Source organism: Magallana gigas, chromosome 8, assembly GCF_963853765.1.
Source record: "Magallana gigas chromosome 8, xbMagGiga1.1, whole genome shotgun sequence".
NCBI lineage: Eukaryota > Metazoa > Mollusca > Bivalvia > Ostreida > Ostreidae > Magallana > Magallana gigas.
Window position 1 is genome coordinate 14,657,600 of NC_088860.1, and position 23,232 is coordinate 14,680,831.

A 23,232-nucleotide genomic window follows, 5' to 3' on the forward strand; every position below is an offset into this window, starting at 1 on the left:
GATTAATCATTCATGTGTTTTTTGGCCCGAGGAAATTTGACCAATGGCTTGTAAAAGTAAAAAGTAAAAACAATGTCTCCCGTCTTCTGAATCCTTAAATCTTTCAGTCTCTTGACAGTACAATTACTCACCTCATATCAAACAAAAACAGCAAATGGACTTAGAGATGTACTCTTATTTATCTTAAGTATATTTTAACAATGAATATTTTGATGACAACATTTACAGGGCAAGATGGTTACAAAGTACAATAATTATCATGTAAAACCAGAAGCCTGAATTCAGATTGTTTTCAGCAAAAAACATACATTTCAATATCATTCTCATTTAGTTAATAATCAAAAGTTTCAGATTCATTAAACAGGACTAGATCTCTTAATTGTTAACCCACGAGTACATTATTTTAAAGATTAAAACAAAGCTGGGGGTATAAACTTGAGTTGAAAACCTGAGAGAATTTTACAAAAGATAGTCAAAACATTTGTTTCCCCCACAATTTTTTACAATAGAAAGCATAGAATCTGCAATATAAAACTTACAACACTAAAAATGCACCAAAATTAAAACTAATTAAATTAAAACTAAGTGAAAATAAAGATTTTATCAGTCTGATTAAAATCAAACCTTCACCAGCTCAATCTTGACGGTAATTTGATCAATCGCTGGTGGAGGTTAAATTTAGTCTTTTTAATTAGACCGAGGCTTGAAATACTCTCCCTATCATAAACTATACTAATTAAAATAACAATCTCTATTTACAATACATACAGTTCTTTGTACAAAATATATCCAATTCTGCACTATAAATGACAGGTGGGGTTACATAATGACAAAGTTTGATAGGATAATAACAATTAGAAAAAAATATGTACAACAGCATCAGGAAAGATAGCTAGGGTGAGGTCATAGAAACAACAATAAGGATGTTTTGTATTGATTATACTACTTTATCTACACCTGATAACCATCAATAATATAGCGCATGTCCGTTTTGATTGAAACTCAGTTGAATATTAAGGTGAACAAAATAGAGTTCATGAACAAAACATAGTTAATTCAGTAATTTCTTGCTTCAGTTTATCCATTATATTAATTCTCTCTTTTATATGCTCCTCTATAAAACAATTTGCTAAAATATAAATGAGAATAAAAGAACTGAATAAAAGTCAGAATGAAGGTAGTATGAAAACCTGAGACATTTGCTGCCACAATTACATATAAAATAGGGAAGTAGGTTCCATAAACAACAAAAAGTCCACTGTTCTACAAGATTGTACATTTGGCCCCAACACTGGTATGAGCAGAAGTATTCAGAGTGCCATTTAGTGATACGGTAGCAGCATTTTCTTTCTCTTTTGACTTGAGTTTCTTTACTTTGCTCTCCTTCTTGTTTTTCCCTTTCCCATCTTTCTTCACTGCATCAGGCTGGACTCTTGCGGGGGTACTTTTCCTTTCTGCTAATTTTCCGTTGTGATCCACAGGAGAGCTGAGAGCAGGAGATAGAACCTGTACTGATTTCTGGTGTTTCTCCTCTTTGCCTGTTTCCATTTTTGTTTCTTCGTTTGGGACAGGAAGCTTGGTTAGCAACACTTGAGGTGTTTTAGAAACTGCTTCAGAGGTATTTGATTTTTTGGCAGATTTCATCACCCGTGGAGTCTTCATGGGGGTTTTGAATTCCACAGATTCATCAAAGGAATCATCTACTGTGGTCACAGCATCACCTCCTTTCAGCTTGGCTGGAGTCTTTCTGTAGGACTGCCTTGATTTTCTCTCTGTGGTGTCAGACACAGCAGGGGTCATTCTGACTTTCTTTACCTGAGGAGTGTCCAATTTTTCAGTGAGATCAATCTTTTGTTTTACTTCTGTGAATTTTGGACTCTCATCCTTTTGATTGTTGCTCATCTCTGGTGACAGTATGACTTGGTTTTTCTGTACATCCTTGGTGTCCATCTGTTGTGTTTCACTGTCAGTAGCATCAGCTTCTGGCTGCTCTATCTTTCTCTTCCTTGTGCTTCTAGACACAGCTGGAGTTTCAGATTTACTTTTAGCTGCAGACCTCAGCTTTTTGGATGCAGACTGGGCTGGAGTTTTCCTCATGGATTGAGGGGTTTTGTTGATAGATGAATTTTTGGGAGTATTTTGTTTAACATCATTTAAGGATTTTGTAACCTGGGGAGCTGGAGTCTTCTTTGCACTCCTTAGTTTCCTTGCAGAGACAGATTGCTTTTCCTCAGAAACACTAGACACTGGACGGACAGGGGTCTTAAAGACAGGATCATCGACATTCTCGGACAGATTTTCTTTTGGTTCTTCTGTTTCAATGGACTTGGAGACAGAACGTCTTGGAGTCTTTTTCATCTTCTTTTCAGCTGGAGAGTTTACCCCCTCTGTTGTGGATTTTACTGCATTTGGCTGGACAGATCTTCGCTTGGTAGCTGCTCCTTTGACAGACTGTGTAATGGAGACATCTGCTGTCTGTGATGTTCTTGATGAAGGCCTAGATGGCGGTGATTTTGGACCGACAGATCTACGCTTCACTGCAGTTTTCTTTGGTATTGCAGTGTCTGTTTTGGTCGTTGGTTTGTTCTTACCAGTTACAGTGACCTTCTTGGTTTGGGAACAAGCCTCCTGCAGAGTTTTACCTTTCTGGTACACTGAGGACCTTCTGGTGCGAGTTGTTACTCCTGGAGGGGAGAGCACCTTTCCTGGACCTTTCTTTGGCTTTTCTTGGGGAGTAACAGCAATGGTTAGTCGTATTCCTCCTTTCCTACTCTCTACATTAAAGATGGAGGATCGTCTGGATCTGGTGCCAATAGGAGAAGACCTTACAGGCTCGGGGAGTTTGAACAAAGTATGCCTTCTAGAGTTTGTGGGCTTTTGAAAAGTTTTCCCTGTTGGCATGACTGATCTTCTGCAAAAAAAAAAATGATGGATAAATTTGGTATTTAAAAATCAATATAAAAAGTAGGCACAGTCAATGATTAACATGATTAATACCATTCAATCATTATATTTTGAAAGATATTGTTTTTAATATAGCTGCATGGGTGTTTACATACAGAATGAGTAACATACATGTATGTTAATATCTCTTATTCCCTTTTTTTATCCTGTGGGTGAGTTCATATTAATGTAACAACCACAACCCTGAAATTGGATTTTAGCCTGACAGTGTGATGATATACTTTGAACAGCATTCCCAATTTGTGACGTCAAAATAAAACTTAGATTTCAACCTTAGAGCACCCTGTCTGTTATAGTGATATGAATGATGTAGGATTCCACACACTTAGGGTGCAAAACACAGTTTTATATGTAACGTTATAAGGACGTTTTCAGATGACCCATAATACAAATGACGCCAAAATGAGGTGCCAGCGGGGTTTGCTTATTTATATTTAAATGTCTAATCATACGATGGCTTAAAATTATATTATAAATATAAGTAATAAGGAATCAGTCTTTGAATATTATGAGGTGATAATTTCGGTCTGGGCGTGATCAAATCTATCATAAAGCCCTTCAAGCTTATTGGATTTGATCATGCCCCGACCAAAATTATCACCTCATAATACTCAAAGAATGATTCCTTATTCCTTATGGCAGGGTTGTCTCTAAGACCCGGGAGGCGGGGAATTTCCCCGCCTAAAGTGACGTAATTACCCGGCTATTATTGCATTTCAAACACTATCTAGCTATAAACTAGACCTCCAGATCCCCTTCTACTTTTTTATTTCTCCCTTCTACTTCAATTTTTAGAGACAACCCTGACTTATGTAACTCACATTTCAACAGATCTTAAAATGTGTTGAATTTATATCAAGTTTTATAAAAAGGGGGGTTGTCATGGACACCTAGGTACGTAATACATTCGAAGTGTTTTTCCGAGCTTGCCGGAAAGGCCCGAGAAGTTGCGATAGGGTCTTTGTGAACTGCCATCTTTGTTTAAATATCAACCACAAACTGTAGTAAATAAATAAACTATCAAATGGTGAGAAATACAGTATTTGACCAAATAATGATTTGTATTTTACACATAAAATCAGACCAAAGATTCCTATATGCCTCAAGATAACTAAGACAGACATATATTTCAATTGTTTATATCCTCTTACCTTCCCTTATGGACTTTGTTAACAGGAGAGTCATCTTGTTCAAATGTCATCTGACTACCAGAAACCCAGCCTGGAGTTTTGGGACTGTAAAACTTTGCTGGTGACAACCTGCAATAGAGTCTTGAAATTTATATAACATCCATATCAGTATCAAAGCTTTCCTAAAGCATGTCAAACTAAACTGAAAAGGCAGAACACCATAATAAATAAAAAAAAAAACATATAATGGTACATATAAAATAATTATAACTAATATTGTAATGTCTAACCCTGTGGCCTTTTCTGGGGTTTTGGTGAGTCCTCCTCTCCGAGGGGTTCGCTTGATGGTGCCAGGCATTGTGTTATTCTTATTTATACCTTACCCTGAAAAATCAAACAGCTGACTTGAGTAACCTGTTCACGTGGAGAAATATTCTGTAAACCTGCACTGAACTAATACAGTCATTTGGGGTACTTTGAATAATCCTGCATTCTATGTTTTTGGAAGTTTGAGGTATCACTATGGCAGTATGCAATATATATGTGAAACATCAACAACAACAAAAACCACACAACAGTCATCGGCAGCAATAAACAAGTTATCTATACAAAATTTTAAGAGGAAATATTTATATATTATATCATAAAATTATTTGTGAGATAATTAATACACAGTCACTTGCTATCCTCTATGGAGGGAATTTGCAAGGTGAAAACGTTTTTCAATATTTCTCATTTATGTTGTAGCCTTAATAGTCAAAGAAAATTGCGTCAAACTGTGTACTGATAGATCAGCATCATAAACTTTTAGAAATTAAATGTTCTGACTTTTTACAAACTTTTCAAATAAATTGCTGCATTTTCAATTCCCTTCCTTTTGGGGTATATCAAATCAGTGACACATGTTACTGTGTACACATACTACACAATAACCCAAACTGATTTAATAAGGGCTTGCCCCTTGTTGTTTGTAATGCAAAGCAATGATCATAGTACAATGCTAGGCGATTAAAGAAAAACTTTCAATAATGTAACAGCATCGTCGGTGACCCACGTGTGATTCACATCAGTATAAATGCACAATGTCTTTAGGATCAGCTTAAATAGGAAAACTTGCTGGCCAAAAGTTGTCACATTAAATATATATTAATGTGAATTTAAAAAAAAAAAAATACTTAATATCAATATCAAAAACTGTAATAGAGAGCAACATGCCAAATATATGATTGTCAACTTTTCTTTCTTCCCTATATATTTTATTGAAAACAAGACTTATTTATAGAGTCTATAGATTTTGAAAAATAAAGTAGATTCAATTTTTGACATACATTGAAATTTGTTTTTAGACAATTTTTTTGTAAAAAATTATATTTCAAACAAAAAAGAAAATGTTTAAGTGCTCTACTCTATAGATCTATACATCTTTGGCAATATGCAAGCCAAACTCTGGATTGTGAAGAACTGAAGGTCAGAAAATTATGTCAAAATGATGCTAAAAAAGCTAGAGAAATTTTGAATTTATCAATCCAACTCTTTTTTAAAATTGGTCAAGGGATTATTTTTTAACTAGCCTATTCTTTGAAAAAAGTTGGTTTTAATGAAATAGAGAAAAGAAAAAAAATTGACATAGTTTGGGCACCCGAGTGTATAACGTTATAGCGAAAAGAAAAAAATTGACATACTTTTGGCCACTGAGTGTATAGAGTAAAAAGAAAAAAAATGACATACTAGATACTTTTAATTTTGGCACCTGGGTGTATATATTCACAGTGACGTATATATATATATATGTCCCTGATATTCATATGTATATAAACAAGGGCAATACATATGAATATCAGGGACATAAATGAGAGACACGTAAAATACTACTAGTGTCAGTTCGCTCGATATACGCAATACTTGCAAAGCTCAACGGAATTTACAACAAATTCACTTAGGATTTGTGGATTGTCAAAACCCTATCCACGCCACGAGCTTGTGCGGGACCTACTGTTGACTCAGGAAAAGACAGTGCCCCGCTAATATGAAATTAAACTCTCAAAACGATTATTAAACAAAAAACATTTAACAAATAATTTAAAATGTTAATTTTTAGCAAACGAAAAAAATGTAAACATACCTACTTTTCTAATTCGCCGCCGGAACTACGTCAAATTTAAACTTTTCTGTTTTCGATCTTACTCAGCCAATGGGAATTCAAGGACACCGAAATTCAAACGTAAACTGAGATATTACTACGCTGAAAGCATTGAAATCATATCGCCTTGGGGTAAATATTTGATATATTATCTTTTAAAGATTACAAAAATTGTTTTTTAAAATGTTCTTTTATTTTTTGCATACATTTAATATACAATTAATTATCAGGAACTCATGTTATATCTATTTATATATGAGAATTATTTTATGTATCGGAAGTTTATTATTTGTGAATGCTATACGTCATCAATTATTCGCGCTTCGATTTCGATGAGGACATGAAAACCGTCGTGTAAATTAAATACATTAGTAAAAGGTAAGTGATCATTTGAAAATCGACATTGATTAGCTTTTAATCTTTCTGCTTCCTCCGCCCAAAATGTTATCTGTTTATTTTGCGAAATACTGACAAACAGCAAATTTAGAACTTGTTTTTGTCATAATTTTATGAAAAAAAAAACCTCAGCTGGGTTCATGTTGTGAATTGTTGTTTTATGTATAAGTATTGTCGTGCTAGAAGAAAAGCACGTCGATTAGTCATATTATTTCTTCATATGTCTTCGATAACCATAATATCATCGACCTGTTTAGATATTTACATAGCTGACCCAGCTGTTCGAATGTTTGTAACTCGCGGTGTATATAGTGAAAGTCAAGGCCATTGTTCAAAACATCACTAAAACTTAACTCTTCTCATCTTTTTCTTAACTGTTCTTAATAAATTTTAATGTTTTTATATTGTAGATGTTGCATGGTAAAATTGTTGTAATTAAAAGGACAGGTGCAGATGGGGCCCAGTTTCCTTTGACTGCAGATACTTGTGTGTTTGGAAGGTATGGTTTACTGATTATAAAGATTATATATTAAGGAATTAAGATATTTCTTGGGGGTTGTTTTTTTTACAATATTATTGCATTTTCATTTCAAGAAAAACAGGTTTTACTTTTTATGTGTTAAACCCTAGGGGTGTAAATATTTAAAAGATACTTATCTTTTACGTTTACTTCATTTTTTGTGCTTTAGGTCCAGTGAATGTGACATAAGAATACAGCTTCCTAATGTTTCAAGGGAACACTGTAGGGTGACTGTTGAAAATGGTCAAGTAAGTTAAATTTTACTGTGGGGTGGCTGTAGTAAATTTTTATAAAGAAAAAAATCTTTCTGACATTGCTTTGTTTTATTAGTGATGAAAAAATATTTTAAGCACATTGCAATGATTGTTTACACTTTGAAATCAAGTGAAATGTTATGTAAGGGTTGACTTTTGATTGTGTTTCATTTTCCAAGGTGTTTCTGACAAATCTGAGCAACTCCAATCCTGTCTCATTAAATGGGAAAATTCTCGAAGGAAAGTCGAAACTCGTCAATAAAGATGTGTTCACCATTATAGACCGATCATTTAGATTTGAACTCCCAGATCACTTGCGTAACTCTTCACCTAAAAAGACTCCAATAAAATCTCCTCACAAGGTTTGTATTTATGACTTGTTTTTAGGATAAGAAAGCATTTTAATGATTGTATTGAAAGAAAAGATGAATTCATCTATGCAATGAACCAGTCTTAGGATGAAACATTATTTTGCAAAGTTCTCAGTAAATTTGTATATATTTTAAGAAGGTTCAGTCCCAGCTAAATTTGATGATGACCAAAATTATTTGTCGAGTCCCATTTGTGCACAGGGTGTAAATTCGTATATTTTGAGAAGGTTGAGTCCTAGCTAAATTTGATGAGGACCAGAATGATATGTTAGACTCATTTTACACTGGTTATATGTTCTAGTATGATAATGTAAAAATGAGTATCCCAAATAGTTTTGTTGTGTCCATATGATTTGGTGTGTTTTTTGAACAATTTTTTTTTCACCACAGGGTTTCATGTGTTTACATAAGATAAATGATGAACACATAAACTCTTTTGCTGATTAATTTCATTAAAAAATCATTTTATAACCTGATATATTCATGTAAAAATGTCATATGCAACATATTTTATCCACCGTTACAAAAGCATGAATATTCTAAATCATTGGAAACAAACCTTAAGATGAAATGAATGAAAAAACTGTAAAGATCTTTCAATTCACAATTTTACATTCATTGTAAAGAAGGTGTTGCACAAATGCGGAGAGTTCACCTAAACCGAGAAGGACATTTAAATCCTCGTAACGCTTGAAGAGTTATCTCTTAATATAGACTTATTACGTGGACGCCTATATTTACATAGCGGGTATGTTCTCTCTTAGGCCAAACACATAAAATTTTACGTTTATGTAATACACGGTTTAATTTTTATCGAGCATATCGAATGACTGCATGGCGACTGTTGTATTCGACTTATTATCGTTGAATTGTAGTCATTGTTTCAGTATTGTATAAAAAAGGAGCATGCCAAAGGAAATTAAAATGAAACGTACAATGTACATGTATGCACATCGAATATATTTTTATAAACAAATTGACTGTCAAATACATGTAACTACGTTGTGTATATATGCTGTTACAGTATATATACATGCACACAATAACCCGAAACATTTTATTTCATCTGCATGGTTCTTTCGGTCAGTTGTTCACTTACTTTTTTAGTGTTTATCTCTCTCATACACCATTAATAAGAAATAACCATGCATAACATCTTCGCAAGCCAAGGATTTCCAATCCGCTCTTTAAAGTAGGAGCGAAGCGGATCGCAAATACATTTATAATATACAAAATATCTATTTTTCAATGTACTTTCAGTTTATAATCATATTCGTATGTTTAACGTCCTTCCGCAGCGTCCATCAACAAAGGCGATATTCTGTCCTTTTTTGGTTTATAGTTGTTATGCCTCGCATATGCTAAAAACCAAATCACTGAGGCTACGTGTGAGCATGTGCCAACAGTTCTTGAACCTATAGGACACTGGCAATACCATCCAGTGACGGTCTTTCCATTATGTTCAACCCAGATGTCGTACTGTTTGGCTGAAGTATGCCGAGATTGTATTCGGGCATGAATAAGATCCGACATAGATTTTCGGAAATATATTTGTGATGTGGTACCATGCATGTACTCATCAATATAGGATGCTGCTTGGCGGACCTGATATATACCGAACGTTAGTGCTCGTATATCATCCTCCGTCATCTTAGGGAAATTATATAAACAGTTATTCAAGTCATGAAGTGGGAACCATGATTTGGACCTATGAAGTAGTGCATTATCACTTAGAACTCGTTTCTGTACAAGGTTTTCTTGACTTGCCATCTTTAACATTTTCTGGGCAATTTCACAGTCTGCATTAGAATTTTTATGAAGAGAGGGACGATAGCAATTACACAAAGCAGCAACAATTTGCAAATAATCTTTAACATTATGAATATCGGAGTTAGGGACAACTTTATCAAAATACTTCCATGATTTTATTCTACCATTAATGCACTCTACGGCCCAACGTATTTTTGTGACTAGTCGTGAGTGATTAGCATCGTTGGTGGAAAATTGTTTAGAAGATTTTGGAAGGAATGCGGGGGATTCAGTGTGAAATCCTCCGTCTTCTAAAAGTTCAAGAACATCTCGAAATCCTCGATCCAGGATGAATATGTCACCCTCTTTTAACCAATCATTAATTCCATCAGCGTTTGTGTTTATCATGTTTCTCATAATTGCTGCATCATTGTTTTTTCCATCAGCAAAGAACGGCCCAACAACTGATAAGATGTACCCTGTTGTGGTAACCACAACCATTGGTTTGATAAGCGGACGGTGCTTATGCATGCTATAGCATTTTCTCTGGACTTTATTTTTTGTGCTTTTTTGGATATAAATGTAAGTTCCATCAAGAATTAGAATGGCAGAATCGGACAAAAAATTGCTGAAAATGGAAACGGCGACATCTGATGTGTGTTTGTTTATTACATCGTCTCTACTTATTGCATTAAATCCAACGAAATTTTGGACAAAGTGCGAAGAAAGCGCTTTCTTTCCTCTTTGGATCATCCTCGAGACTTGGTATCGTTTTAATGAACCACACAAAGTCCCTATCAGTCTGAAATATAGCAATATACATGTATGCAATTTGGAAATATGGTAAAAAAAACTTTTGTTACACTACTGCAACTCTGTTCTCAGTTTGAATTATGATGATGTACACAAGATACATTTTAAGGTATCCGATCCATAATAGTACCAGATTCAATGAATCTGGATCCTTTTCTTGAAGATTTATCCCCCTTTGCTTTTAAACTAAAAAACATAATTCTAAAAAAATGTATTCGGTATAAAGTGTGTTTTCAATAGTTGTATTTCTAATGATTAAATACATCTTTCCACCAAAGCATTTGTTGATATTCTTTATGCTTACTTTTTTATTCTAAAAATTGTGCTTGTCCCTATAGACCTTAATGCAATATTCATTAATTAATTACTGCTTAGTTAACAATGGTTTTGAAAATTTCTCTCGGTAAATCTTTTTCTAAACTAAAATGCTTTGAATTAATGTCAGAGTATTTAATCCATGATGGATATTCAAGGTTAAAAAAATTACGTCCTTATATGGGTCGGATACCTTAATTAAAAAACATCGCATAGGATCCCGCATTAAGCAAAATAAGCTAAATTTCGGAAACTAAATCATACGGAGAGAGTGATGGATAGATAGATGTGCTGATAAATGGATAGATGGGCGAATGGATGGATAAATGATTGGGCGGATGGATTGATGGATAGATAGATAGATAGATAGATAGATAGATAGATGATGAGAATGGATAGATGAATGGGTAGAAGAACTGACATCGATTTGGAGGGGGAAATACGGGATCCTAATACGACAGGCTTTGTATTTTTATAGAAACACAATTCTAAATACTTCGAAACTGATACCGAGTACCTTAAAATATATGTTACGCTTACAATAAATCGGTCTTTGGGATGTTCATTTGTCAATGATTAACATATTTTTTAACATGTTTAAATCAGTATATTTGGAGTAGTGTTCAATGTTTTTATTTAAAAGCGTGACATGTAGAATAATGTACCTCAAAGAAAGACCAGTTCGGAGTTTTAAAAGAAGCATGCCTATCATTTGCTTAGGTCGTCCAATGCTTCGTTTTGTTGGTTTAATATCTGCTCTGAGGACAAGGTCTGCAAATTGAGATTTATTAAGTCCTGTTAAATTGAAAAGATCTTCGTCGGTAAAGGATGATTCCTCATCAAAATTGAGTCGCTTATTGTCTGTACCAGACATAACATGGTGTACATCCTTTAAAATGCCCACGAGGTCAGCAGCCAGTATCCGTTTACTTGGTATTGTTTGTGCATTAATCTTTACATCAGGTTTCAGTTTTTTATTTTGCAAATGTGATTTGCAACAATGCACACCTAGCGGTATTAGAACGCCCCACCGCAAGAAAATTTCCACCCTGGCGTCCGCTGGTACCATACAAAGACCAGTGTGTTTATGTTTACATATAAAACAATTTGATTTTGACTTTCCAGCGCGTGGAAATGGGAGAGCAATAAAATTTTCACATTTGACCATTTTTGGTTCAAAGGTTGATATTTCTTTTGACTGTAATGATTTTATGTCTCTGTAGTATTTGGATAAACACTTGGAACACATGTGTCCATCACGATTTACATTTGCTGATTGCTTCTTTGCCCACTCGTACTGGTTAACAGTTATTTTTCTTGTTTGGCCTTTTGCTTTAAATGACCTGCATAGGTCGCATTGTGTCTTTGTAAACGGCATGATTTTTCAAAGAAGATACACTCACTTTCTTGATAATTATAGATGCATGGCACTTGTACGTTGTGTTGAAGTCCTCTTTAGTATGTGATATATATATATATATATATATATATATATATATATATATATGTGGACAGTTCGTTCATGTACGTATACGTCGGGTACATTACACAGGAAGTACATGTACGAGATCAGATGCAGGAACGAACAAATTAATTTAACCGTACTCTAAAATTTTTATTTAAAAATCGACATTATTCATTTTAGTTTTTAAAATTTTGTTACCTTTGTCAAAACGTATTAAAAAATCATTCATAAAATTAATACCAAACACATGATTCGAACCTAAACAAAAAAGTTCTCACGTTTAAAGTCCGTCTGCTTAACCACTAGACCACAGTCGACATAGATATCTCAGGTGTAAATTAGCATACTGCTTTTGCATTTTAAGGGTATAAATATTTTTTTCTTAAAATTCAATTTTTTAAAAATATGCCTCTTTGAAACAAAATTCGAAAATGGTAATTTTTAAGAAAATACCTGGTTCTTAATGCTAATATTAAAATAATTTTGTTTCAAGGAGGCAGTTTTTCAGAACAATGAGGATTCCCCTCTTAAAATGCATGAAATCGGTTTCATTTGTCTGTGTGACCATTTTCAAATTTATTTCATGGTCTCATAAAAGTTACTACAAACTTTCCAAATAAAATTCTACACTGCTTTATGTACAACGTTGTGTGCAATAAAAGATTCACATCGAATTCTGTAAGTTTGATTTTTCAATTTTATCTGCAACTCCTTTAGGGGGAAATAGCATAGGAACTGCAACACCTTCTTTCCCCTTATGTTCACATTGGAAATGTGCGACGTTTAATTTCAAGCGAATAGGCTTTATAGCCTTTTCTTGTTGCATGAACACAAATAAAATGTCATAATGCATTTAGAATTATTGTAAGATTTAACAAAAGGTTTAAACTTACGTAACTAGTATGATATTTTTAAAAAAAAAAAATGTTCTTTTAATTAATCTATTCCATTTATTACCAATTGCCAGGAGTTAATTCAGATGTGATTTACAAATCTGATCAGTAATTACAGTACCGGTAGGTGTGTAATATCCACATTTATATAGGATAGCTGTGTATAGTCCTCCTAACTGGCTTCTTCAGTTTACCTGTATCATCCATTCTCGGTCTCTTGTTTGTGAAGTCCAGAGAGTTTTAACTTTGCAATAAAAACAAAGGGCAATGGTAAATTTTTTTTGGGGGGGGGGGGGTCTGCTTGAAATAAAAAGGCAATACCTTTATTATTTTTAAAAAAGGGCATGGCATTTAAAATAAGTGCATGGCACCATTAAAAATGGGTGTGGTGCCGCGGCACGCTAGTTTGCTTCATATTCAACACTACACGTTTTGATGTGTAAATCAAAACAGAAGAAAGAAACTATTTGAAATAACAGGGGCTAGACTTGATACATCTCAAATTAATAATGTCGCACATTTTGATGTGTGAATAAAAATAAACAGATTGCAGTTTTATTTTTATTTTGATGGTAACAGTAAACACTCGATAAGTGTCAGTGAATTCATATCATTTAGTTGTTGTTTATTTGAATTGTCTTGATGAAAAGTGTCTCTGAGTTGTTAGAGACCAATTTTGCTCATATCATCAGTTAAACATTGAACTTTATAAGGCTAAAGATATACACGTTTTATAACTTGCTAGTACTTTGAAACATGCAGCCTTCATTCTTATTTGAACCATTGCTTGTTTAATTTCTAGGTGCCATTTGATCATTTAAATCTAGTTATAATATTGTATTTAAGTGTGGAACAGTGGTACTGACATGAATAATTTTATTCAGGATTAAAAAAAATATTCTATTGTAGAAGTATTCAAATTTTTTATAGATGAAGATGGACACAAAGGTGCTGACCCCATTGCAAAAGCCACCTTCATCTCCCCAGAAAATGAACAGGACACCTTTAAGTAAAAGTCCAAACAGAAGTTCAACACCTAAAGTAGGTTTATCGAACACTATCACCACTCCCAAATCTAGGGTACAATCTCCGAAGAAAACTCCAGCAACTGTTGGGAAGACACCTGTATCGATAGCAAAGTCTCCTGCTAAAAAGAGTCCAGGGATGAAGACCCCTACTGTTACTCCTGCTAAATCTTCTAAAACTCCCAAATCAGGAAGGAAATCCAGGAGTGTGTCGCCCACGCCTAAGGCCTCAGCAGTTGCTACTCCCAAGTCCAAGAGAAAGTCAAGAAGTACCTCACCAAAAGGTCTGACTGTCTCTCCTAAGTCTCGGTCACCCAAGTCTGTATCACCTCAAAGAAGCACAACCCCCAAGGTCAAAACACCTGTTGTGTCTACTTCTGATATTCCCCAGAAAGATGCTAAGAGTACACCAGCAAGAAATTCGAGGAGTACTTCACCAAAGGGTAGATCACCTAAGTCATCTTCTCCTAGGTCTAAATCTCCAAGGAGTGCTTCTCCTAAAGTTAAGTCTCCAAGGAGTGCTTCTCCTAAAGCTAAGTCTCCAAGGAGTGCTTCTCCTAAAGCTAAGTCTCCAAGAAGCGTTTCTCCGAAGGCAAAATCACCAAGAAGTTCTTCTCCAAAGGCTCAATCTCCAATAATTACAACTCCTGTCCAGGCAGCCAAAATTGTCTTAACTCCCAAGTCTGGAAGAAAATCAAGAAGTGTTTCACCTAAAGCAAAGACTCCTATGGCTAAATCCCCTGTTCCTGCAAGCACTCCCTCAAAATCTGTTGGAGAATTAATGGCAACTCCTAAATCAGGAAGAAAATCGCTGAGTGGATCACCAAAACCCAAAACGCCAGTTGTTTCTTCAACTCCATCAAAGTCTGCAGAGCAGCTAATGTCTACCCCCAAAACAGGAAGAAAATCTAGGAGTGTTTCTCCAAAAAACAAAACACCTGCTACCTTGCCTAAATCCAGGAGCCCCTCTCCTAAGGCCAAGACACCTGCCAAAACTCCAGCTACTCCTCAAGTTCCAGTTTCGGTGGAAAAATCACCTAAATGGACACCTGTGGGTATGTGTTAAAAATGTAATGTTAGCAATACTATGAAAATGAATCATTTTTTAAAATGCATTCTTTTTTTTATTTTGTTGTGTGTATAAGAATAAATTATATTTATAAACCTTATTTTGGTGAAATAGTATATCATTTTATATTTTTTTTTGTAGTGAACAAGAAGAAAGAGAGAAGGGTGAGTAAATATATGTATGTGTAGAAAGTTCTATCTTCATTAGCCCTACAGCCCAAGCTTTGAAATTTTGATAATTACAAGCTATTAGCTTTTTGACTAAAATTCACAGAGATGTTGTCTGTCAGAGTGACATTTAATAACTTCAAGAATAATCATTTAGTGTCATCAGACATCATATAAAAATTATACACAAACAGTTTTCATTATTTTTTGACTAACAAATATTGAAAGACATTTTAAATGATAATTCATTAAGTGGATCTTATTTTACAATTTGAAGATACAATAACATTTATTTCCGTTTTTTCAGTCTTTACCAGTTGGGACTGCAATAATCATTGCAGGTAGGAGAAGTCACATTTTTATTCCTCTGTACTAATATATATGTATTTATCTCTGTGAAATTTTCATGGGAGTATTTTGATAATTTGAATTGCAGATCTTTTGTTGAGCATTAATATTAAGTACCTGGGGATTTAAAGCAATGCATGATAGATACCTTTTCAGCATGCTTTGGAGAAATCAGTAATATTAAAGATAAAATTTTAATTCATTTATCAATTATCAGGATATTTTGTAAAATATCTCAAAGATATGCTTTGCTTTGTTTTAGCATTGCCAAAGACACCTGCAAGTTCTGGAAAGAAAAGAAAGTCAACAGAAACATTAGAATCCAGGTCCAAGAAAGCCAGAGTGTCATTTGGACCAAAGCTGAGTCCTGAACACTTCCTGAAAACTCTACCCCCATCAACGCCAGTCAGAAAAGGAGCAACACCTAAAAGACCAGGAGCAGGAGCTGAGTCTCTGAAGCCTCTTTTGAAGAGGAAATCTATTGCTGCTTCCCAGAAGTCCCCAATTAAGGAAGAAAGTCCATTTAAAGCAAAGAGTCCAGGAAGATCTCCTAAGGCTGGAGGCCGTTCACCAAGGAGTCCAAAGGGGGTTAAATCTCCTAAAGCTAACAAAAGCCCTATTGCTTCACCCAAAACACCAGGACAAAACAGATCAGTAGAAGAAAAACCTATTAGTCCACGTACAAGGAGCCCATCTCAGGGGAAATCACCTGAAACAACACCTGCTGCACTGAAAAATACCCCAGCCAAATCACCACGCAGCAAATCGCCGCAGGCTAAAGCAACACCTGTTGCTGCAAGGTCACCCAAGTCTCCAGCTGGCAGCAAATCGCCACAGGCTAAAGCAACACCTGTTGCTACAAGATCACCCAAGTCTCCAGGTGGCAGCAAATCGCCACGTAGTAAACCAGGAACCCCAATAAAGTCTCCGAAGAATACTCCCAAAAAGTCTCCAAAAAGTTCCAAGAAGTCTAAATCAGTTGATTCAATGGATGAATCATTTGCAATTGAAGGTTTGTTTGAGACACCAAATGTTGTCACAAGTACACCAATGACAGGAAGTAACAAGAAGAGAAGATCAGCAGTGCTGACTAAATCTCAATCCAAGAAAAAGCAACCAGTCAACAGAAGAGCAAGCACTGGAAATCTTGATGGCGTGAAGAGGTTGCTGAAGACTCCTAAAAGATTGCCAGACACTAGTTTTACGGGTTTATCTGAAATGATGAAAACACCAAAGGCAGCTTCAGCAAAGAAAACTACAACTCCCAAGGTTAAATCTCCCAAAACTCCATTAGAAACAAGTTACAGCGGAATTGCTGCCATGATGGCATCTCCAAAAGCACAAGCAGTCTCTTCCAAGAAAGGCTCTCCTAAAACCATTGTTGCTTCTCCTGTCGTGAAGAAGCTTGACAATACCATGGCTGATTTGAGGAAAGCTGTTGCTATTCGAGCAATCCTCGGAAAGGGGGCTACTCCAAAGATGCCACAGGTTGCACCTAAATCCTGGGCTGATGTGGTCAAGAAAGGCAAGGCTAAGAAAGTTCTTACCCCACAAGCTAGAAGAGTTGTTCATGTCAAGAGGCTTGGGAAGAGTAGCAAGAAAAATCAAAGAAAGGTATTGTTTTTGTCAGTCTTGTTATTTCATTAGAATGGAGCATAATTTTCTAAAACTGTTGCAATTTTTTGCATAATTATTTTTATTTTAAATATTGTGTAACTTAGAAAAAAAAATTCTGCCATCCAAAAATTATATCATTAAATAGAAAGAGGGCAAACAGATTTTGAAAAAGCTTCCTAATGTTAATATTCTTAATGTATATCATTTATAAAGCTTAAGCAAACTGTTTTGTTTCTGGCAAAGTAAACCATTGGATTGATTAAGAGTTTTAATTTTTTTTTTTTTTTTAATTCCTCTAGTCCATTACTAAGACACCAAGAACCATTGCCAGAGCCACTGCACCTACAACAGGACATGCAGATTCACCCATGACCATTGTCATTGGCAAGAAGAGGGTGAAGACTCCAGCTGCTCTCCCCAAAAAGGGACGCAAATCATTAGGAAAATCCAAGGTATTGTGATTTAGCTGAATTGAAAACAATTTTTTCCACGGGATTTAAGGGTTATTTACAAGAAATAAAGTTCGTACAACCTGCAGGTGTATAAAATACGAATGCCAAAACCATCCACAATTTGGTTAAGAAACATTTATTTTGTTTATATTTAAAATCTATAACAATTTGTTTTAGCAGGCTATGAAGAATAATGCTGTCAGTCCATCAGGAGTAAAAGATCTGTTTAAAACTCCAAAAGCCAAATCACCGAAAGGCGTATCGCCTAAGGCTAGATCTCCAGCGGTCACCACTCCCATGAGTGCAAGAACTCCCCACTCCCTCTTCTCGGATATTCCTGACACTCCTAATGGACCTGGTGAGATGGCTGTGTCCCCTCTGAACAACAGCATTGCTGCAGCAAGTCCACGATTGTCTGGCATGAAGAGGCTGTTTGCTCAGCCAAAGGGAGCTAAGTCACCTGCCAGTCCACTTGGAATAGACAGAATGATGAAGGTAAAATTGGAAATTGAATAAAATTGATTTGAAATAGGAAGAGTAAATTGAATATAAACATTAAAGGCATCGATTTTAACAGCAATGAAGAATTTGGAGGGAATTTGAATTAATATGATTATTTATTTTGTGTTTCTAGTCGCCGGCATCGACAAAGGCTGCAAAAAGCCCCAAGTCTCCAAGGTAATTTTATTAAAGTATAGAAGAAAGTGAAGTTTTATCTTTCTATATGCAAAAAGAAGGCTTGAATGTTTTCCAAACAATTCAAGCAGTGTATATTTTAGACATTTTTTGTTTCTTTTTATTTTTGCTGTTAGAATCACTTCAAAAGTCCATGTGCTTTTAAGTAATTTTTCAAATAAAGCTTATGTTGGCCAGTCAACTAGCTAGTACATGTATGTCATTGTTGGCCATGCTTATACTGACTGAGAAATCTAAAACATTTGTCAGACTTGCAGACTTAATTTGTGCAAATTGCACTTGTGACAGGCATCAAAATGATTTTGTTTTTATGGGTGAGCAAGACACATTTAGTAACATAGTACCAAATTCTACAGTAAAAATGAAAATGGCTCTAATTTTATGTACATATACAATGACTTTTACAGAAGAGGAACAAAGAGAGGGGCCAAAGTTTTAGCCACTCCACCTCAGCCAACAAAGAAGATCCGTGTGACCACCCCACAACAGAAAGGTACCAGTCCTGCTGTAAAGATGACAACCCCAGTGGCTCCGAGTCCAGCTAAATCTCCTGTAGCTAGAAGAGGGTAAGATTTGTTCTCCTAGTAGTTTGCATACCACTCAATTCAATTTTACAAAGTTTGTCCAACTGAACATTTCATTTTAAGAATGAGAATAAAATTGCTGCCTGATTTTTTTTTATTTTTATTAATTTGATTTTCAGAAGGAAAGCTGCTGCGAAAAAGACACCTACAACTACAGGTAAATCTGAATATTTATACCTAAAACATCAAAACCAGAAACAAATGTATTTTGAAAGAAAGAAAAAATATGTGAAACTTATTTAATCTAAACAAGCCATACTTTCCACACACTTCTGTAGCTGTAATTCATTTTAAATTTTGGTCATTTTAAAAGGGTTTATATGCATTTAAAAATGTTCGAAATAGAAGAATATATTTTTTTTCATTAATTGATCAATAGTTGACACATGAAAAATTTATCATTGAATAATGTGAAATCTTGCAGCAGAAAAAGGGACGAGAAGAGGGAGGCGTGCACAAGTCGATGTGGCCACTGTCTCACCTGTTGTTGTCCAGACTTCACCCAAACCTGTTGCTGTTGTGGCACCTATGAGCACAAAAAAGAAGGTAGAGGAGGAAGCCAAGCCAGTCAAAAATGGGAAAGATGTAATGAAACCCATTGTAAACATAACTCCAATGAAGGAAGCTGTCGAAAAGGAGCAAAAGCGCACAACAAAGGAGAAGAAAGCTGCAACTCCAGTTAAGGATTCTCCTAAACCTGCACCTAAAAAACGTGCTACAAGAGGCAAAGCAAGTACTAAGGAGGATAAGGAAAATGAGCCTAAAATAATCAGTCCAGCAAAAGGAAGAAGTACAAGAGGGAAAGCAGCTGCAAAGGTGTCGCCCAAAAAAGCAACTGCAAAATCAACACCCAAGAAAGCAGCATCACCTGCTAAACCAGCAGCTCGCAAAAGAACTAGGGGAGCTCCCGCAGAGGAGACTGTGCCATCTAAGCAACAAAAAGTTGAAGAGATTGTTGAAAAAGAAACTACCCCTCTCAAAAAGAGTCCTGCTAAGGGACGTGCAAAAAGAGGACGAGGAGCTGCAATCAAATTGGCAACTAAAAGTAAGAAAGCTGCAGAAGATCAAGAGGTTCCAGAGGAAGTAATCGTCACTGCTGTTAACAGTCCAAAGGCTCCAAAGAGGAGGGGTGGAAGAGCAGCAGCAACAAAGGCAGCAACACCAGTGAAACCTGCTGCACAGGAAAAAGCAGCAACACCAGCAGTCAGTACAAAAAAGAGGACAGCAACTAGACAGAAGAAAGCTCAACCAGAAAATAAAGATTTGGTTGTTAGTGCAGCAAGTCCTGTAAAGGCAGCATCCCGCAAAAGGACCAGGGGAGCAGCCCCAGTGAATTTGAGTTCACCCAAACAACAAAAAATAGAAAGTGAGCCAGTGGCAGCGAGTCCTGTTAAAGCAACACGTCAGAGAAAGGGCAGGGCTGCTGTTGCTAAAAAAGCAACACCCATTAAAGCAGCAAAGAGCAAAGCAGTGAAAAAATCCCCTGCTAAGGAAACTAATACTTCCATGAATGTAACTGTAGCAACACCAGCTAAAAGGGCTACACGAGGAAAGAAAGAAACACCGAAGAAGAAAGCAACACCAGCTAAAAGGGCCACACGAGGAAAGAAAGAATCACCTGCAAAGGAAACTGATGTTCCCATGGATATCACTGTAGCAACTCCTGCAAAAAAAGCTGTAAGAGGAAAGAAAACTGCAGCTACAAAGCAGGCAAAGAACAAAGCTGCTACCCCAGTAAAGGAGGCAACACCGGCAAAAGCAAGAGGTACAAGGGCCAAGCAGGCAAAGAACAAAGCTGCTACCCCAGTAAAGGAGGCAACACCGGCAAAAGCAAGAGGTACAAGAGCCAAACCTGCAAAAGTTTCACCTGCCAAGAAAGTCACACACAAGAAAACAGCTGCTGCTAAGAAAACTGCTGTCACACCTAAAGTTTCTCCAAAGAAAACCAGGGGTAAAGCAACAGCCAAGGCTCCTTCTCCAGCTAAGAGAGTTACTCGATTAAGGAAGAAGTAAAGTGTTGAATTGTGGACTTGTTCAGGAGTTACAAGTTTATGCAAGATTTCTTTTCATAATCTTTGAATGAGAGGATATTAGAATATGAATCTTGAGAGCAAAAATTAAATAAGGCAGCAGCGATGTATTATCAATTTTATTTTTCGATTTTTATCTGTTAAAGTCAGAAATTCTAACAAGTGAGCGTTTTTAAAGTTCGGAAGATGTTGATGTAAAATGATATTCATATTTATTCTTTGTTTTGTATGAATGAAATTTATTAGTGTGAAAGGTCAGGGATTTTAGAAAAAATTGTACAGCTATTTATGTATAGTCAGCATTGTAACTTTGTTTCTTTTACATTTCTCCCCTTTTCTTCTCCGACTTCTTCTGCAATGTGTTCTTATTGATCTTATGTGTCTATTTTACATATATGTTCAGCATTTTATCCAGTGTTCATTTTCAATACTATCCACTATTCTGATGTGTTCACTGTAGTTATTTTTGTAACCTTAGACATTCATTTTATCACCTCATGTTTATTTTTAACTAGTGCAGATCATTTTATTTTCATTTTGTGCATGTTTGTCATTTTTTTGTGTATTGTCTATTTATGTATGTAGTAGTATTGGAGATGCATACAAAACTCGGAACCAGCATAGCTGGTGAGGTAGTATAGCTGTAAGAAAATAGATTTAGGTCTCTAGTGGAGAGATAAATTACTGTTTAAAACTCGATTGCACCATCTGATTTCAACAACTATTAAAGTGTATGAAATGTATTTGAAAAAAAACTTTTAACTTTCCATCAGTTTGTATAGCAAGATAAACCATACTTTTAAAGATAAATGTTTTGTATTCAAAATCTCATATGGATGATCAAATAAATATTGGAAGAAATTGTTTTTCTGATTTTTTTCCAATGCTTAAAATACGGAGTAAATGTAGTAAGGTGGCATCATTTTTGCTATGACAATCATTGCCCATTGATATTGACATCATGACGCTGACATTTGATGTGTGGACACATATAATAAATCACAATTTATCCAAAGAATCATTGGATATGAGACTCAATTTTGTTTAAATGAAGTTTTACAAAAGAACTTGGGACCATATTTATATTATTCATCAACTACAAAATAATGCGCATATATTTTAAAATATCTTAACGATAAAGATGTTTACAAACTAGAGTTGATGCTGTTGTATTTTTGCGCACAAAACTCATTCGTTGAGACTGAAGAAAGGATTGGTTATGTAAAACAATACCTTTTCTCTAGTCGCAAGGAAACGTACCCTGATTAGAAAATTAAAATATCTCTGGATGCTTTTTAATTTAAAAAAAATATACCAAGAAAACTCGACTTTAAATGTCCTCCATACATGCACAAAGCTCAGCTGCCCCAGCCCTCTCAATTCATTCTCGCAGCTACTAATTCTTTTAAAGAGGTATAGCGCATTTAATATACGACATCATTAAAATATTCAGGTTTTGTTAGGGATATACAGGAAAGTAGTTAGTTTACGATAAAAAATTGGATATTTGACTACTCTATTTGAACCACACTAAACCAAAGACATCCGATTAAAATTATGTTCTACAGGTATTTAACATGGTCTTCGTACTGAAAATTAGACAAATATTTCAATTATTAGTTTCTTTTCTAATACAATTATGTATATAGTTATATATATTGAAAATGCATCTGCTGAAAATGTAAGAAGCGTGGCCTACTTGTAACGCGGAGTTCTTTTTGATTTTGTGGTCGCTGGATCGAATCCACTAAGTAGTAATTTTTTTTATACTTAAATTGAAACATGGACAGAATAGAGAGGTTAAGTTTATGTATCTATTCTTCTGGATTCTTTTAAAATTATCTTGTTTAATTCAGTCTGAGTATGAGCATACCAAATATAAACATATCTCTTCATTAACACTATACATGTACTCTATAAAATTTACACTTAGATCCATTGCATTTTGCTTGAACTTATCACGGTTCAGAATATCAACTACTGTTATACACAGAGTTTCCCGAATCTATGACAAATCACATAATTTTTATAGAATCGGTACAGTGTATCCAGGTTTCGAAAATCATATTGCGACAGCTGGTTCCTGAAGCTATTTTTAGTAACAGGTACTTTCCGTCCAAACACAGGTGTAGGCGAAATAATGGGAAAAGGCGCTATGTATACCTCTTTACATTGGGAGTATGTAAAAAAAAATTATATGAAAATAAGGAAATTAGGAGTGAAACTGAAGCTAA

The 23,232-nt window shown here is 35.2% G+C and overlaps 2 protein-coding genes across 5 annotated transcripts; one reads left to right on the plus strand and one right to left on the minus strand.

The window, feature by feature from the left end:
* Positions 1-160: 160 nt before the first annotated feature.
* LOC105317993 (nucleolar protein dao-5) lies at positions 161-6,313 on the minus strand. Of its 2 annotated transcripts, none has more exons than XM_011414839.4 (4): positions 6,221-6,313; positions 4,385-4,478; positions 4,116-4,223; positions 161-2,911 (listed from the first exon to the last, which is right to left on the minus strand). In XM_011414839.4, the coding sequence occupies exons 2-4, from the start codon at positions 4,450-4,452 to the stop codon at positions 1,264-1,266; spliced, it is 1,824 nt and encodes a 607-aa protein (XP_011413141.3). In that variant the 5' UTR covers positions 4,453-4,478; positions 6,221-6,313; the 3' UTR covers positions 161-1,263. The 2 variants fall into 2 exon arrangements, with proteins under 2 accessions (XP_011413141.3, XP_011413142.3); XM_011414840.4 differs by having other exon boundaries at positions 6,217-6,290.
* A 189-nt stretch (positions 6,314-6,502) lies between these two features.
* Positions 6,503-21,606, plus strand: LOC105317992 (nascent polypeptide-associated complex subunit alpha, muscle-specific form). Of its 3 annotated transcripts, none has more exons than XM_020063095.3 (14): positions 6,503-6,612; positions 7,041-7,129; positions 7,320-7,398; positions 7,584-7,766; positions 13,941-15,090; positions 15,246-15,268; positions 15,579-15,612; positions 15,882-17,233; positions 17,536-17,688; positions 17,866-18,183; positions 18,323-18,366; positions 18,792-18,950; positions 19,088-19,125; positions 19,393-21,606. In XM_020063095.3, the coding sequence occupies exons 2-14, from the start codon at positions 7,041-7,043 to the stop codon at positions 20,979-20,981; spliced, it is 5,211 nt and encodes a 1,736-aa protein (XP_019918654.3). In that variant the 5' UTR covers positions 6,503-6,612; the 3' UTR covers positions 20,982-21,606. The 3 variants fall into 3 exon arrangements, with proteins under 3 accessions (XP_019918654.3, XP_019918656.3, XP_019918655.3); XM_020063097.3 differs by having other exon boundaries at positions 19,396-21,606; XM_020063096.3 differs by having other exon boundaries at positions 17,869-18,183.
* The last annotated feature ends 1,626 nt before the right edge of the window (positions 21,607-23,232 follow it).

Coding starts and splice junctions, on each gene's coding strand:
- LOC105317993 (XM_011414839.4), bottom strand. CDS start 4,452: ATGCCTGGCACCATCAAGCGAACCCCTCGGAGAGGAGGACTCACCAAA. Junction 4,224..4,384: donor ACCCCAGAAAAGGCCACAGG/GTTAGACATTAC, acceptor ACTCTATTGCAG/GTTGTCACCAGCAAAGTTTT. Junction 2,912..4,115: donor AACAAAGTCCATAAGGGAAG/GTAAGAGGATAT, acceptor TTTTTTTTGCAG/AAGATCAGTCATGCCAACAG.
- LOC105317992 (XM_020063095.3), top strand. CDS start 7,041: ATGTTGCATGGTAAAATTGTTGTAATTAAAAGGACAGGTGCAGATGGG. Junction 7,767..13,940: donor CAATAAAATCTCCTCACAAG/GTTTGTATTTAT, acceptor AATTTTTTATAG/ATGAAGATGGACACAAAGGT. Junction 18,184..18,322: donor GAATAGACAGAATGATGAAG/GTAAAATTGGAA, acceptor TTGTGTTTCTAG/TCGCCGGCATCGACAAAGGC.